The sequence below is a fragment of the Pteropus vampyrus genome, unplaced genomic scaffold, assembly GCF_000151845.1.
Source record: "Pteropus vampyrus isolate Shadow unplaced genomic scaffold, Pvam_2.0 Scaffold200, whole genome shotgun sequence".
NCBI classification, from domain to species: Eukaryota; Metazoa; Chordata; class Mammalia; order Chiroptera; family Pteropodidae; genus Pteropus; species Pteropus vampyrus.
The window spans coordinates 377,756-395,182 of NW_011888981.1; the positions used below are offsets into that span (position 1 = coordinate 377,756).

The 17,427-nt window shown below is 36.8% G+C and overlaps 1 protein-coding gene across 2 annotated transcripts in view; it reads left to right on the forward strand.

The window, feature by feature from the left end:
• The window catches only part of FEZ2 (fasciculation and elongation protein zeta 2), a 38,412-nt gene that overhangs the window by 18,580 nt on the left and 2,405 nt on the right, over positions 1–17,427 (forward strand). Inside the window, exons 6-8 of one of the 2 annotated variants that reach the window (XM_011372092.1) lie at positions 11,061–11,141; positions 13,257–13,332; positions 16,157–16,222. In XM_011372092.1, the coding sequence (XP_011370394.1) occupies positions 11,061–11,141; positions 13,257–13,332; positions 16,157–16,222 (223 nt within the window). The remainder of the gene's footprint in view (positions 1–11,060; positions 11,142–13,256; positions 13,333–16,156; positions 16,223–17,427) is intronic. The other variant, XM_011372093.2, reaches the window with a different exon arrangement.

A 17,427-nucleotide genomic window follows, 5' to 3' on the forward strand; every position in this document is an offset into this window, starting at 1 on the left:
TTCAGTCTTCCCAAAGGCTCATTCACATTGTTTTCCCAGCACCTCACCTAATTTTTGGTGCTTTACATATCACTTAACACATATTTGTTGAATTGAAACATTGCGATAAAGGGATGGAATCCCAGAGGATTTGGATTATTGTTGTTCTGTCATGGATTTTTTTTTTTTTTTTTTTGGTCAGTCTTCTGTTTATATAAAATAGATTTCACAGGTCATTGTATTTCAGTGGCATTTCACATGAGTACAGGAATAAGTTGAAAAGTATACCAGTTATGTTTTAATTTAGTGGTGGTTGTCATCTGGAGTTATATGAAGTTTTGAAGACGTTGGTGTTTATCTGCTTCACATCATACCTTCGTAAGCTTATACGGATGAAAATGGACGTACTTCCTCCTTTAGAATGCAGTAATGCTTTTAAATGTCATGTCTCCTGTAGGGTGCTTATTCTAAGATTAGAGTTGAGAAGATAGGAATCTATAGTATCTTTTCTGTTTTCCATATCACATTGAACTTTGAAGAGAAAGTTCTAGTGTGTTTTACTCATTTACCTCCTGAAAATGTGTAATTGCTTCAGTCTGAAGTTTATTCTGAAAACTTTTAGTATATTAGCAATCAGTACTTCAGCTGTAAAAAGAATACTATTACCTTATTTCATTTTTGGGGATTGGGAAGATAATAGCTTAAAAATGGGGGAGAGCTTGGACTTGGATGATAGATACTCTCGTATATATTTCTCTTTCACAGATGTATTTCTCCACCTGTCTTTATGACTCACTTCATATTATGACTAATAGTCTATTTTTTTTTCTTTTACATGCAGAAGTGCTCTAGTAATAGGTTTGTTTTTTTTTTTAAATTTAATCTTGACCAAAGCTCACTTTAAGAGAAATTTATTTTTTAGAGCTACTCTTAGTTCATTCTGAAGTTATTCTAATTTATGCTAGCTCTAAGCCTAGAAGCAACTGTTCTGACACAAAAGTTTGAGTTTGGGCTTTTGTTTAAAAAAAAACAAACACATGGACTTGGCTTTTTTCTCTCCTTTTTAATTTGAAATTTTAAAACTTCACATATGCTAAGATGATTTAGACTAGGGGTTGGCAAGGCAAACTACTGCCCGGGACCCAAATCAACCCTCTGCCTGTATTATAAAGTTTTATTGCAACACAGCCACATCCATTTATTTACACATGGTCTATGGCTGCTTTGGGTTTCAAAGACAGAGTTGAATAGTTGCAATAGAGACTATGTGGCCTGTAAACCTAGAGTATTTTACTCTCTGACCCTTTATAAAAAAAGCTGCCAACCTCTGATTTAGTCTAAAAATATTAAGAATAAGAAAGATGGGAACTCCATTTAAGTTAGTTTGTATAGATAAAAAGATCACTATATTGTGACTAAAATATATTATAAAATGTAGCTTTGTTTTATCTTAAGGATGTGTTGAGTTGTTCCTCTCCTCGGGGCCCCATCCAGCAGCCTGAGTTGTGCCCACAGATGGTAATGCCTTGGCCAAACCATCACCAGGCCACTTGCCGCAGGCACCCTGCCTAGCAACAGACTTTTGTTGTGTGAATGCGCGCGCGTGCGGGGTGTGTGTGTGTGTGTGTGTGTGTGTGTGTGTGTGTGTGTGTGTGAACTATCAGGTAGGCCAGGTGACTATAGATCTGGGGACGGATGATAAAACCAAAAATATTGGTAGTCTCCTGAGCACACTATATACAGAATGATGAAAGGTGGTTTAAAGAAGGTAGAAGAGAAGTGGAAAATGATCCCCTCCCGCCATTCTAAGTAGTTGTACTTGAAAGGATAAAGCTGCCCTGTACACATACTCGAATGTAAATGTTAACACGTTTTCAACAATAATTTCTTGGTGATAGTTGATAGTACTTATCTGCATTTTTCTTTATTGCAGAGCCCATTCCTGAAAATTAGTATTAGAGCTATTTTTGGAAGGTTGTTGAAAGGGTAGAGAGAAGCTCAGATGTGTTATGTTTATTTTAATTAATTCACACCTATGAATTATGAAGTATGAACTATGAAAAATAGTATTGCCTAGAGAAGTAAATATCCACTTTTTGATATTTTTATCATTACCTACTGTTTCTGCACTGATTTTTTGGTGTTTCATGACCCTGCAGTTAATGTAGTAAAAATCAGAAGTCTGTTCTTGACCCCTTTATGTCCTGGCAAGTTTTGCTAATTGTTAATATAACACAAGTTCATGTAAAAACCATAGTATTCCAGGAAATTGTATTATTATTATGTACTAAGAGTATCCATAAGTATTAAGAAAGAATTTATAAATTTCCAAGGTTAGTTAGTTTACTCTAGTTTTCGTGACTCTGAAAATGTTTGACAGTACTTAATTGACTTACCATATTGGTATTACATAAAAATTTTAAAAGATCTTCAAATACAAAAATGTTAAATTGTTTGCTACTATTCCACTTAACTCCTAACTTTGAAAATCTTCACATCACATTTTTCTGCTCTGAGACTTATACAATAGTTAATATTCAAGACATTTTCAAGTGTTTATCTGCTTTGGTATAATCTCTATTTTCTGATTTACTTAGACTTGATTTTTTGAAAAAAATATTTTTTGTAGAATTTGCATTTATAAATGTTTTATAGTTCACATTAAAATTATTGGATTTGAAGAAATGTCAAAACAAGCAAAATCAATTTTTACATCCTAAGTTATAGCTTGGTAATTATTTGAATATTTTTACTTGGTAACTTTTTTACATTTAACTATTGCTTTCAATTCTTTTTTTCTCATTTTTTTGTTTTGATTAAGAATTTTATTAAAAATTAAAGTTACTGTTTTATAAATTAATTTTGGAAATCATTTCATTCAAACTGGGGAAAAGGATGTGATTTATAAAGAACAGCAATTACGTTTCAATTTCACTGTTTTGGAACATGAGTATAAAGAATATTAATGGAGTAAGAGCATAGTTTAGACTGAGAGTCAGAAATAGATGAATTGCATTTCTTAATTGCTTTTCCTTACCTTTTTCTGGCATAGAGCTTTTTTGAGATTTTTGAAAGATTTCCTGGCTACTTAGAGATCGGTATCAATTGGTGTTGGATGCTACAGGTTTGGTAGCAGAAATAGTCTGAATTTCCTGGCCTTCCAGCTAGTTTTACTCTTTCCCATCTTGGATCCTGCTTTTTGCGGAATTAGTTGACCCGGTGAATATGCTGAGCATAGAATGAGTTGACGTGTTTAGAACTCTAGAAAAGAATTAACAAACTACATTATATCTGAGTCTAGTTGCCTTTCAGTTTGTGTAGTGTATTCTAGCTCTACTTTTTTTTATTGTTCAGAAAGACCTTGACTTACCTAAAGTGTTACTTGTTTTCTGTTTAAGCTTTTTGGCTGATTTCTACATTCAGTGATAGACAGTAGTGTCTTTTCACATTATCTTCTGTCCTTTAGCTAGAGACTGTAATCAGGAATTTGTTATTGCTCAGTTGCCATTTCATTTCTAGGAGAACTTGAAATATTTTTACTGTCCTGGAGAAAAGTAGAAAGGAATGGTTACTTCTTTATGGGAGCTATGTCCCAAATGTTATTCAAACCATTTTAAAGGAATACAGCCCAGACATTTTTTGAGTATTTATATTTGCTGAACACTTTGATAAGTGTTTTCCACATATGATCTCATTTAATCCTCGCAGCAACCTTACGAAGTAGATATTACTACTGCCGTTTCATAAATGGGTAATTGAAAGGTCAGTAGACATGTTAGATCCCATAACCAGTATGCACTGGAGCGAAGCTGTGCAGAGTTATACAGAGGTGTGTGCAAGGAATCCTTGACACCCCGCATAGTTCAGTTCTGAGTTATTCAGGCCTGTTATGGATGGGGCTGGAAATCTTGGCTCATTTCTTTGTGTCCTTTCAGATTTTTATACATTTTTAGAAATCTTTTTTATCTTGTTTACACTTTATTGCTCCTGGTTTTGTCTGAGAAACGTTTCTAAAGAATGACTGGAGACTTTTAATACAGACTCACGCCGGGGAAGGAAATGGTCATGAGACAGTTGTGAGTATTCTCAGTATCAGTCATGCGATTGAAGCCATGTATTGAGCAAACCCCTTCCCTTGCCCCATTACTTAGGCACTATTTTAGCAGTGAGAAGAACAATAAAGTGAATACTGTAACGCTTAATCATTTTCCTTCTTATAAATGGGCTCATATCAAAAATTCCATTCTGAGAAGGGTATTTTACAGAGCTATTAACTCCTACGTAAAGATGATAGACAAAGGATGGAGAGATGACAAAATAATTTTAGGCTCAAATGTCTAAACAAGGTACTGTATACTCGAAACTAATAATAAAATAAAATTAAAAGAATAATTTTAGGTTCACAGAATCTTTATTAGCTTTTCACTTTGAATTTGAATATTTGGATTTTTTACCTAAAATTTGGAAATGGTAGATTAAACGGAGGCAGGATTAGGATTTCTCACATACCTAATATAGTGGTTATTTTAATTAAATTACACCAGATCTTTAATGTCCTTCAGGTCACTGAGCATTCATAACCCTGAGACTTCGTTCCCTCAGTGCTTTGATATGTCTGTGGTACTTTTCCCCTTCTCCCCTCCCTCCTTTTCCCCCCCTCCCTCTCCTCTGTTCTCCTTACTTTTAAAATTTAAGCGTAGAAAAAGTCATCCCCCTGGCCCAGTTAAGTACCATAAGCACCTAATAACACCACATCTGCTCCCCAGGTTGTAAATGTAGTCTTTCTAAATGAGGTGAAGGTTACTGAACAGTAAATTTAATCTGTCTCTGAGGTTTTATCTTTTTAAAATTCATTTTGCCTTCCAAAAAGGTGTATTGTTTTTTGGGATTTATAGAGCATTTGTGAAGCAGAATCTATTGCATGCTTTTCAGAGCTCTTTTCCTCTTTCTTCCTTGTCTCACTGCCTAGTCTTTCCTATCCTCAAGCCTTCTGATTCATTGATCTTCTACTTGCTACTCTTTTTATTATCCTAGGGGTTTTATCTGACTTACTCACTCTTATTGTTTTACAAACCATGCCAACACAGTTTATTTTATCTTTATTAATCTCATATTCATTTCCTAGACCAGGTTCTTCAGTGGACTTTTTCAGAAGTCCGTTGTTTACTCATTTGACAAATAACTTTATATCTTGTCGTCTTTCTTCTGTTCAACCTCAGATTATTTTTGCCTTTTAGCTGTTTTAAAAAATTTCTGCCCTTAAGACGTCAAGAGGCCTCATGAAGTGGTGATCACAGTCTCTGAGGCTCTTGGGCTCTGGTCTTAGGAGTGTTAAAACTTCGGCTTAGTAGACATTTATAGAGCCTGCTATGACCCAGGTACTATGCAAGTCACTGGGATGAAGAGAAAGATGTAGTCTTTCTTCTTCCTCAAAATTTACTCATTTCCTCATAAGAAAATGAAACCATTGGAGTAGATAATCTCAATGTATCATCTGGCTGTGCAATTCTGTTGTTCTAGAGCACTTTTAGCCTTCTGTAAATGCTGTTACATATGTGTACATATGTGTGTGTGCTTACGTGTATGCTTTTGATTTGTCTTCTTAGAAAATAATGTTTCTTGGTTGAATTATAGATTCATAGAATTTCATAGATTTCATAGATTTCTATGAATCTATAATACATAGAATCTATGAATTATAGATTCATAGAAATAAGACCTTTAAAAATGTTATCATCTTAGTCATCTATTTTGCAGGTGAAGAAACAGGCCTTGGCAGAATTAGGGCCTGCTGTCATGTCCCACAGTTAGCGATAAAGTGGGGCGAGAACTCACATTTCTTTTGTAGTTTGACATTTTTCTGTTCAAGTTGACTGTTGAAAAATTTTCTGATTCCAGATACTTTTGACTAAGGTGTCATTCCTGGTTTCATATAAAAATTTGGAATATTTCATTGGCATGGGTACTCATTGCTGAAGAATTTTGCAATTTAAGCCAATGACTATTGATGAAATGCTTGTTATGTGGTGAGGATGGGCTTGTGCTTTGTAGGCATGCTAAAGAAGTAGCTGACATTATTTCTGTCCTTAAAGATTTTGAGAACTGAGTTGAATTTATTTAAAAAATCTCACTAAAATTTCCCTTTTTCTGCTGTTTTCCTTTAGATCTTGTGCCTCATCCCACTTAAAAAAAATTCTTTATTTTACTACTATTAGATAAACACATATTGATCTTTAATTATGTGCCAGACATGGTTGTTAAGGATAGAGTAAATCCCAGCCTCCAGGGAGTGCTGCCTGTGCACTGGGAATCCGGATGAAAAACCAGCCAGTGCCCTTTATGCGGTGATTCTCAACAGGGCCAGTTTGCCCCCAGGAGACATTAGGCATTGGCATTGTCTGGAAACATTCATCATTGTCACAACTGGGTGGGATAGGAGACAGTGCCACTGACCTCCTGCTGAGTAGAGGCCAGAGATACCTTTCAGCATCCTACAGTGCATGAGACTGACCCCACAACAAGGAATGATCTGACCCAAAATGTCAGTAGTGTCAAGGTTGAGAAACCTAGGCTTAGTGTGATAATTGCTATATTAAAAACAGCAGCCATGTTTTTAGGGTTTTTTTTGTGCCGGGCACTGGCCCGTGGTAGAGGTGTATGCATATTACTATTGTCCCTAGTTGGTTTAGGGGACTGGGAAAGCTGAGTTGAATCTGAGGACAGGAAGAAGAAGGAGGAGGGGATAGGCATACCATGCAGAGGGAGTGCAGTGGGCAACCACCTGGAGATGACAGGGACATCTGGGGATCTGCAGGTTGTTCATTATGATAAGAAAGGAGAACACTAGAAAGAGAGAGAGGAAGTCCAGAAGAGGGTGTGGAAGTAGCAAACTGGAAGCTGGAAAATGGATGGCTTTGCGTGCCATGCTTCAGCATTTGGTGTTTGTTTAAAGGCTGCAGGAATCCAAAAAGGTTTTAAGTGGGCTGTTACATGTTCAGATTTGGCTTTTGTAAGGGTATCTTCAGTGTTTTAAAGAGAACTAATTGGAAGGTGATGGCTAGAGATAAAGAATTGATTCGGAGGCTGTGCCAATCATTGAGGTAAGAAACGAGCCAAGGAAGTGACAGTAGGGATGTGAAAATAGTTGAATTTCAGAGATATTAAGGAGGTCAAATCTGATGGTTTGGGCACTGGGGAAGGGAAGAGTGAGGATTGGGTCACTGATTTCTGATCTGGGCAAGTATAGATAGAACTCATGTACTCCTTCACCAAAGGGAGCAGTGCAGTCAACAGCGACTGCATCCAACCTCAGGGCAGCATCTTGAGGGGATGACTGTCATTTCCATCAGCTCTGGATGCAGCCCCTTATGGGACAGAGGTTAATAAGCCTAACATCCCAATATGTCCAGCACACTGAGATGGAGAGGGAACAGGGCTGCAGCAATAAAAGCCTCTTAATGGGAGGAGAGGAGAATGGAAGTACTCAGTAGCTACTGTTTCACATCCTGCTGGGGAATAAAAGGACCCCTGCGCACCTGGCCACAGAGTGAACTCCTTGGTTTTGTTGTCTGAGGGGATCTCTTTTTGTCTGTTGTCCTTTGTAGCTCATCTGGCAGGGTGTGTAATTCATGTTTCAGCTTAGATGTCACCTCCTCAGAGAAGTTTTCTTTGTGCTCCCGGTATAAAGTAGGCATCCCGTTTTTTAATTGCTCCATTGTAGCTATCGGCAGGGCACCATAATTATCTGCAGTTATCTAATTCATTTACTTGTTTTACTGTTTTCTGCCCTTCTCACTGGAATATCAATTTATGAGGCTAGGAGGGGCCTTGGCTGATGCGTTCCCTTTGAATCCTTAATACCTGCAATGATATCTGGCCCAACATAGTTTTTGAAATAACATGTAAATGAATGAGAGATTTATAGAATGCTAAAGGAGGAACAGGTTTCTTTTATTTTCGTTTGATTTTTGGGGGAGAGGAAAATGAATTCAGTTTTGGATCTGAGTTTTAGGAACATTTATGTATAGGTGTCCAATAGGCATTATCCATGCAAGTCTGAAGCTCAGGAGGGAAATTAATTACAATAAAGTCAGCTAACGCTTACTGAGCCCTTGTGATGTGCCAGCCTCTGTTCTTAGCATTTTGCTGACCTTAGCAAAGTGGAGCTGTAGATTTACAGAGGCAGAAGTTGAAACTCTAGAGTGGGAACGTTCAGAGTGTGCATGAGAAAATAGGGAAAAACCCTGGGGGGCACTGGTATGTAAGAGATGAGCACAGAAAGAGGCACCTCTCAGAAGCAGCAACCAGAGGGGCGGAGTTTGGTGTCTAGGAATCCAGAGAGCAGGTGCAAGGAGAGCTTACTGGATGTCTCAGCCCTGAAAAGTGTCTGTGGACCTCAGCATCGAAGAAAGGACACCTGGGAATAGCAGTCTCAGGAAACACTGGAGAAAGGAGCGAGGTTAAGGGTTCGAGAATTTACAGATGCCATTGAGAAAGAGCTGGTAGAGAGGGAGAGTTTGAAAATGCAGGAAAGGGAGAAAATGATGACTGTGTGACGTTGGGGCAGGTGGGAGTTGATGACAACCGGAGCTTTGGTGGAGGAATGTCCTCAGACATATCTTTTAGTTGGTTTCTTTGTATTTCCCATGAATCTTCTGATTTTCTTGTTCTTTCATTTTCGCACTGGAAAAGGAGGCAGTAGAACCTTATTGACTGCCACGTTCCTTGCCTACTCAGGACATAGTGGGGCCTGGTTGGCCATAGCTGCTGTCTTAGTCACAAGCGCAGAGGTTTTTTGCACTAGGGACAGCTATTAGTTTTGTAATTTCCCAGTTAGTGGGGCTTCACATGATTGCATTTTCGTTTATTTCCACTAAGTCTCTAGGAAATAGGTTTCTAATTGGCAAAGTAAAAAGTAAAGATAGTGTTTTAGAATATGTCATTCAAATAGAAAGTATCCTCTAGTTTCTTGATATGTGGATTCTACAATTTTTAACCTTGTTTGAGATTTTTCTGAATTTATATCTGGTTTTAAAATGCCCATAGATAATGGAGTCAGGTAATATAGAAGATAATGTATTTTTTTGCTTTGGCTTTTGAAAGAAAATACATTTATTAGAAAGAATTTTAAAAAAAGTGAGCTGCTGATTTATTTATTTGAAGAATTTCTCATAATGTTATAGATTCTGGAGATTAAGAAGCCATCTCTTTTGATAATCTTTTTAAAAAAATGTGAACAAATTATATGATGTCATGTGAAAAAAATCTACAAAAATAGATAGCTGTAGGTTTTTCTTTTAAAAGTATCCTACTTCGTCATAGGTTATTGTTATTCTGTCTGCAAAGTGAAGCATGTTCAGTTGAGGTATGCTGACCAGACATTTGGTTCTTGCTAAGACACAGTGTATGCAGATCGGGGTGGGGAAGGAGGATGATTCAGGAGAGACATAATTGGTAAAATGTAACTCAGATTTTCATTAATATCATTCAGTATGTGACTCAGACAGGAGCACTTAGTTCCTTCAAAGATTAAACCTTTTGGTGTTTCTCAGCTTTTGTTGGCAGGACTTCTTACTCTTAATATTTATTGAAGACCTGAAAGAACTTTTATGTTATATTGATCAATATTTACCATATTAGAAATTAAAACCAATAAAAGTTTATTATCTATATTAATTCACTGAAAAAGACCAATAAGAGATTCATGAATGTTTACATAGTATATTTTTATGAAAAATAACTTTTTAAAAATTTAGTGAGAAAAATGGCATTGCTGTACACTTTGGTCAATCTCATTAATATCTGGCTTAATTGAATTCAGCTAGATTCTGAAATCGGCTTCTGTATCCAATCTGTCATTTGGAATATTTCACTCTAAGTCATTAGAAAATAAGAGTAAAAAAAGAGGCAAAGTATGTCTTAGTATTTCTGAGAAAAGAATTTTGACTCATGGACCCTTGAGAGTTTCCAGAACCTCCAGGGGTGGGCAGGGGGCCGGTGGTAAGGGGTAGGCAGGGTTTCCTGGACCATGCTTGAGAACCACTGGGATAACTATACATTGCTTGAGGGCAGACACCATCGCCTTGGTTTCCTTTCTTCTGTTCCTTGGGGCCTGGTAAAGTATTCTTTATCTCAACTCCTCAAATGGGTCCTGATTCAACTTTCCCCCATAAAATTCCAGGGAAAGGAACCATCCTGTGAATCAGGACCGAACTTCCTTTGCAGGATGCTTTTCCCCTTAGTTAGTCATAGTGTAGGAATTCATCTAAGTCCTTTGACTCAGAAGCCATAGAGGTGCCACTGGACAGTTTTCACTGTGTCTGACGATGTTATAGACTGGCTACAAATCAAGATAAGACATTTGGAAAAATATTTCCTTTTCGGTACAGTGAAGTCTAGGAAGTCTTGGAGGTTGCTGGGAGAAAGAAGCTAGAATTGTTTCTTAGAAACAGAGTGGATGAGTCTTTGCAGAAGTTTTAGGGGACCTGGCTGGCACATGGGCTCCACTCCGCTCTTCAGGAAACATATGTGCTCTTCTAGTTTGCATTTTCTGTACCAAGGCAAGTGGCAGGTGGCCTGAAGAGCGAGTGGGAAGCAATAATCAGCTCTCCAAGTAACAGCATTTCATTTGCCAAATGTTATGTTAATGTTCTCCAAACTTATGGTAAAAATATGCAAACTTAAGCTGAAAATATGCATACTGTTAGTATTAAGTTTTCAGACTTTTGATAAAATGTAGGTAAACAGTATCAAAAGGTATCTTAAAAATTATGTGGTAAATTTTGCATAAAAGTTAAGTATACAACTTACAATATTTACACTGGAGCAAATTTATCTGCTACGTTAAGAAAAATATGAATATAGTAGCATAAAAGCAGTTGCTTTTGCATTTGACTTGCAAAAAAATGGAAGCAAAAACATTTTAAAAACAGCATGAATTTGTCTGCTTTATCTGAATGAGTAGTGGCATTTTCTAACTGCTTGCCTCTTGGGCACGTAAGTCATCATGGTATATTCTTACTAATAGTCTTTGAACTTCTTTCTCTGTCCTTTTCTTCCGGGCCGTATATTGCTGCCTTTAGCGCTTCAGCATGGAAGGGATCTCAAATGTCATTCAGAATGGCCTCCGCCACACCTTTGGAAATTCAGGTGGAGAGAAACAGGTGCTCGGTTATCCTTATTTTCCTCATTCTCTGCTTTTTCATTCTCTAAGTGAAGGGCTTGAAAGCTGGCAGTTTTACTAATTTACTAAGACTACTGCTTAAATGAGAGAAATGAAAGTTTATTATGTTTATAGTCTTGATAATGCACAGAATTTTCCTTTAGAAAAAAGTATTTTGCAAAATGGACAATAGACTAAGTGCATTCTTAATACATGTGTTAGAGCTCCATTTTCACTCTTAGCTTTGAACAAATAGATATTAACATGATCACATAATAAATTGCATGTGTAGAATATATAATGGTGAAAATAACTAGAATATGCTACACTGAAAGTTTAAGAAACATCCCATTTTGGGGAAGAAAACTAGATGTTGGTGTCTTTTAGACTAGAGTTCTAGGTCAAAAATGTCTATAGAAGTATATCTTTTTAAATGATATTCATGTGCTTTTAATTTTAAGGTGTATCATGTAGTCTGCAAACTCACTTGTCTACCAAATCAGGCTTAAGACCCTATACAAAATCAGACATGGATATGAATATACAGTCAAATATATAGCAATTCGCTTTTTATTAACATTTTTGTATAATTTCAGGAATAGCACAAACACGGGGAACATATCGACATTGAGTGTGCTTAAAATTACTTTTCACGTTTTGAAATTTTCACTTCAATAAGAAAAGTCTTCAATTTAGCGTTTAAGTGAACATTGAGAAAGTGCAGAATGTAGCTTGTATGTAGTTTATCGAAAGAAGGCATTTGAGCCTAGAGTTTTTCTGTACTACTCAAGAAGGGAAATAATCGACATTAAATAATCCTTCATTGTGGGCTGATTGAATTTTTAAAATTCTGGTGCTTTTCACCTCTCTCAAACCCACAAGATCACAACATAACTTCCAGACTGACCCAACACATGGGAGTGGGGCAGGAAGAGCTGAAAGCGTAGCTAGATAGCATGCACGCCAGGCACGGTCTCCGGCTTCCTGATGCTTCTCTCCACGTCGCCTGACACACACCTGACACATGTGCTGTTAGTGAAGCCCCAGGAGGGCATGTTTCAGCTGTTTGTGTATCTTTTACAAAGAAACATATTTGATTATATAGTAATCAGGCATCACCTTGGAGAGATCTATACCAAAAAGATGGAAAACTAAATTTCTTAAAGACTAAACAATTCACTTTTTCTGCTTTTCTGAACCATGGGATCCAGTTATTGTTAAGTAACTATCTTCTTCTTTTTTTTTTTTTAATGGGATAAAATCACTCAAAAAGGATTAGGAATAGAGCTGAGATTTAGGGCAGGGACTAAGTAATGTGTAGGGCTGAAGAAATTCCAAGGAAAAACCAGTAGATCTCTAGATGAGCATATGCAGATTATACCTAAACTATGCATTTTGGGGGCGGAGGGGGTGGAGTGGCCAGAATAGAAGAATCTGGATAATAATTTTTAGATTGTGCTTTCACTCTGATACCATGAGCTGTTACACTAGTGAACTAAGCAGTTTGTCTCAATTTCAGACACGAATTTTCATTATTCATTTCCTTTTAGGCTATTCTTTCACTTTTCTCTTTTCCTTTAATACCTTTAAACATTTATTACTACTTACACAATAATTTAAAATAATAATAACACACCTCTAAAATTATTTGGGTGGGTGTGTCTTTGTTAGTTTCTGGAAGAAGCTGGTATGTGTTTTTAAAGTTGTCAAGTTATTCATGTGACCATTTTGTTCAACCAGAAAGAAACGGTCTGAAATTATTTGGCTGTTGGGAATTACTTTATGCAGGACTGTTGGAACTGTGTGTTTTAGTTCAAATCACTATTTTAAAAGGTTGAAAAATATGTAAAGGGATTTTTAGATAAGACTTCACTTTAAAAATGAACAAATTACCCACAGACCTACTCCTGTGAAATTTTCAATAATGAAAAGGCAAAAAAAAATGGATTATTTATGTAGAGGTGGGTAAAATAATGAGCTCTAGCTGAGACAGTAAGATGCCTGTGTTTGTTACTTAAAGTACCTTGTATTTCATGTTATAAAATAGACCTCGTAACTATCTAATTTTTGCAGATAAGGTAATTCAGATTTAAGTGACTCTTTTTTAACTTGGCAGTATTTGACAACAGTCATTCCTTATGAGAAAAAAAATGGACCACCATCTGTTGAAGATCTTCAAATATTAACAAAAAGTGAGTAAAGAAAAAATTAAATTGTTACCTTGTTTACTTTTGTCTAGTCTAAAATACGGATTTTAGTTGGCTGACTTTGTTGCTGGTACTGTTTTGTTGATTTAGGATAGTAAATGATGGATGTCATCATTTATTCTTCTGAGAATGAAACTGTAAATGGTTATGACATCAAACAAAACTGAATCTAGAGTTGATTTATATTTGTTTGATTTTCTTGCCTTTTAAAATATCGACAAGCCGAACTTTTGGGGAAAAAATGTAACTTGATTCTTCATCACCTTTGTACGTTTAAGAACATATCCATTTATCAATAAATAAGGTACTTCATAGATCTTATATAAATATAACTGTCAGTAACTGAATAGGAAAGATTTAGGAGAAGTGGAGAAGTGTGGCCTAAAACTTTTTTTTTTTTAAATGAATGTAGACCCCAAGGCAGTAAAAGTAGAACATAAAGTGATAGTAATATTTTATGAATATTCATTCAGCAAATATTCGATGCTGGTCCACTCTGTGCCAGGCCATGTTCTGGGTGCGTGGGATACATTAGTGGACAGAGCAGACAAAAATACTCTTCCTTCAAGGGGCCTGCATTTTAAAATAATTTGTTAGGCTTAAATATACAGTGTATATTGAACGTCTCTTAACGATAGCCATAATTAGCCCTGAATTCTGGTTCTGTCCCTGTTATTTACAGGGTATTCTTGAAAGTCACTTACCTTCTCTGTCACAGTGAAAAATGAGGCTAAAAATAATTGCTCTATTTACCTCATAGTAATTAAGTTAATGTTATATATGTGATTTGGGGTAAGTTAATCACTCAGCCTTGTTTTTCTTGAAGGGGTTGGATTTGCTGATCTTTTAGGTTCTTTCTAATTGTAAATATTTGTGATAATTGCTAATTAAAGGGGGTGCCAAATGAGCATCACATGAATAGATAGCGATGATGATATCTGTTTTGGAAACGAAGGACATGGAGGCATGAGTGCAGAGGAGCACAAGGCAAAAAGCGGGTGTCTATTTACTAGCCACCTTCTTGGTAACCTGAGCTTTTACTGTTTACTTTGGTGAACAATACTTTCAGAACATTTTATACTTAAATATGGATAAATCAAGTGATGCCAGCTAGTCTAAAATAAAGAATTAAGAGATTAACTGGGTGGCCAGCCCTCTAATTTTCAGGAAGAACTTTATGAAGTTATAAGTGTCCAAGATCACACAGGGGAATGGTAAATTATAGGGCTGGGTCTCTTTAATTCCCAGTCTGCTGTGCTTTTAATGATGCTGGCTTTTGGAGTATGATTTTATATAGAAATGAAAACAAATCTAAAATATGATTGGGAGCAGAAATACTGAACATAGTGGTCCTCTTAAGATGGGAACATAAATGCTGCCTAGAGCCAGGAATTATTGAGAGACCTTGCCTTCTCAGATCAAGGACAAACACTTAGTTGGCCAAACCAAAGTCATAATTCCCACATCAAAATGTCCTTAGGCCGATTCTTAGATGATGTCTTCATAGACTGACACACCTTGGGCTCTTTGGGTGAGTGAACATGTGTGGGGTGTGTGAATGAACGTCCAAGTTAGTAGAGTTATGAGGACCGGATTGTTGTGAAGACAGTAGATGGAAGGATGATGACCTTTGCTTATCTCCTGAAAACTTTGGGGGAGAACCTGAGCTTCTGCTGTCACCACCTATAGATGTTAACCACAGGGGAAGCCCTGTGGAGACAGTCACAGTGCTTATGCTTATGTTGCCTTCCTGGTAAAAGCTAATGGAGGTGCAATAATAATAGTAATAAGAATTAGAATATTAGTTGTTAATAACTGTGGCTGTTTACATAGCAGTTATGTGCTAAGCACTATTCTGAGTCCTTCACATCTGAATTAGTAACTGAATACTCAACAAGCCTTTGAGACAGGTCTAATTATCATTCTCAGTTTATGGATGAGGAACTTGGTGCTTTGTGTGGTTAAGTAGCTTGTTCAAAGCCCTACAACTAGGAAGTGGCAGAGCCAGGGTGTAAATCTGGGAAGGCTCACTTGACAGTTATACCATGTTGTATTGTCATCTGTCTGGGGGAAAAGAGTGCAACGTTTTCCCCAGGATGCTCTGGTGAAAATTTGAGTTGTCAGTTACCGCAAAAATGCAGTATTTGTGGGTTTATCTGTACCTGGGTGATCTAGATTTTTTTTTTTAACCACTATGATAGTAGCTGTTTTTTCTATTTTGTCTTGGCTTAGAGATAAAATTGTCAGATTCCCTTTAGGATGAGGCCGATTGATCTGGGTCCCTCAGTAGTATACAGGAGGTGGTAGGCGGCCTGGCAGGTACTGCTTCATGGACGTGCCGTCTTCATCTTGGTCTTTTCTTTAAAAGTTTTCAAGAAGGCTGGCAGATATGCTTCTTGAAGAGTATAGCTAACTATTCATTTATCTAAGAGTTTCTCTAGTTTGTGACATCTGCAGCACTGAGGTTCTCTCCTCCAGAATTCATAGAAGTGCACATTATAGGAACATGCTTTCTTCCAGTATTTAGGACAACTGAAGTTCTGTGTAAATAACCAAGTTTTTCTTTCCTGCTGCCACAGTTTCTTAAATCAGGGAAAACTCTCAGGTAATTGGATTATTCTTACCTGATTAAGGACTTATTCAATTAAAATTCTTGAGCATTTGTAGTTGTATTCCCTTATCTAGAAAATAATAATTTGCCTGAATTGGTCATACCATATAATTAAGATTAAGGCTACAGTGAAATTAAATTATATTTTTGATCTGAATTTGAAATTGTTGCCTTTTCCTTCCATCTTTTATTTTGTAGTTCTTTGTGCCATGAAAGAGGACAGTGAAAAAGTTCCGAGCTTGTTAACTGATTATATACTGAAAGGTGAGTTTTATAATGGCTTATGTGCAATGGTTGGGAAGTTCTGGTTAGGTCAATAAGTGCATGGTCTTGCTAACAGATTAAAAATTACTTCCAAATGCACAAGTTTTATTTCATTTTTGCAGGGTGAGGATACCTGGCTCAATTATGTTACCAACATTATAAATTACGGTTATATAAAATTTATTTGAGGTCCTGGGCTGGAAACCATTTCACAGCTAAATGATAAACACCGAGACACCGGAGAAAATGCTTTGGAAATATTGCCATAATTATGAGTTATGAGTCTCAGTTGTCGACCCTGGGAGGGTTTGAGAAGGGTGGTCTCTGCCATCTTGGGGCCAATAGAAAGAGAAGGACAGATCAGTGAGGATGGAGGAAGGAGGGGACAGTCAAGTCAGTTAAAGTCTCAAAGGGAACATAAAAAGGATTGGTGTAAGGGACAGGGATGAGAGGAGGAAAAAATGGAAAGAATGGACTTTCATAAACCCAGTAGAGTGAAAAATGAGCCATAAATCTTAGGAGCAAGATCAAGATCTCACAGGATGGGAATAGTGATGAAGCAAAAGATGGTTGCTGAAGTTAATGAGAGTGCCTGCTTTGCTCAGGAAAGAGGAAATTTTGGATGATAAAGAGGAGACCAAAGAATTTAATTACAGGCAAAACTAATACTTTGCAATGAAATTATATTTTGAAAAGTAGCAGTTTCTCAGCAGACGGATTTTCAAAGCATCACAAAATGCATCCTGTAGCGTTTGATCCAATTTTGAGAGCAATCTTCTGGTAACTTTTCTCTTTTGGGTTCTCTCCTCCACCATTTGTTAGCGGAACATAGGAAGGTTGGGATTCCTGAGATGTTAGATAACTCACGACTTTTCTTCAACCTAGGTTCACAAGGAGCAAATCTCAGTAGTGTACACAGGAGCTCAAACTGAGTAATACCTAAGTATCACCTATGGGAGACTTGATGGAGAGTCAGCCATTAGTAGACCGAGGGCAGAATAGACTAAATCAACATTATCGTTTTTTCATGAGCTGTTTTTCTGATGAAGGCTTTTTCTTACTACATTCTGAATTTTTTTTAATACCTGACATCTTTGTTTGCTTTTGTGTTGTGCTAGCATTGGTATGAAAGCTGGATTGTTCTGAGGTTTGTTCTTAATACATGTGAAACAGGAATGAGATGAACATAAAGAACATGTCTTAAT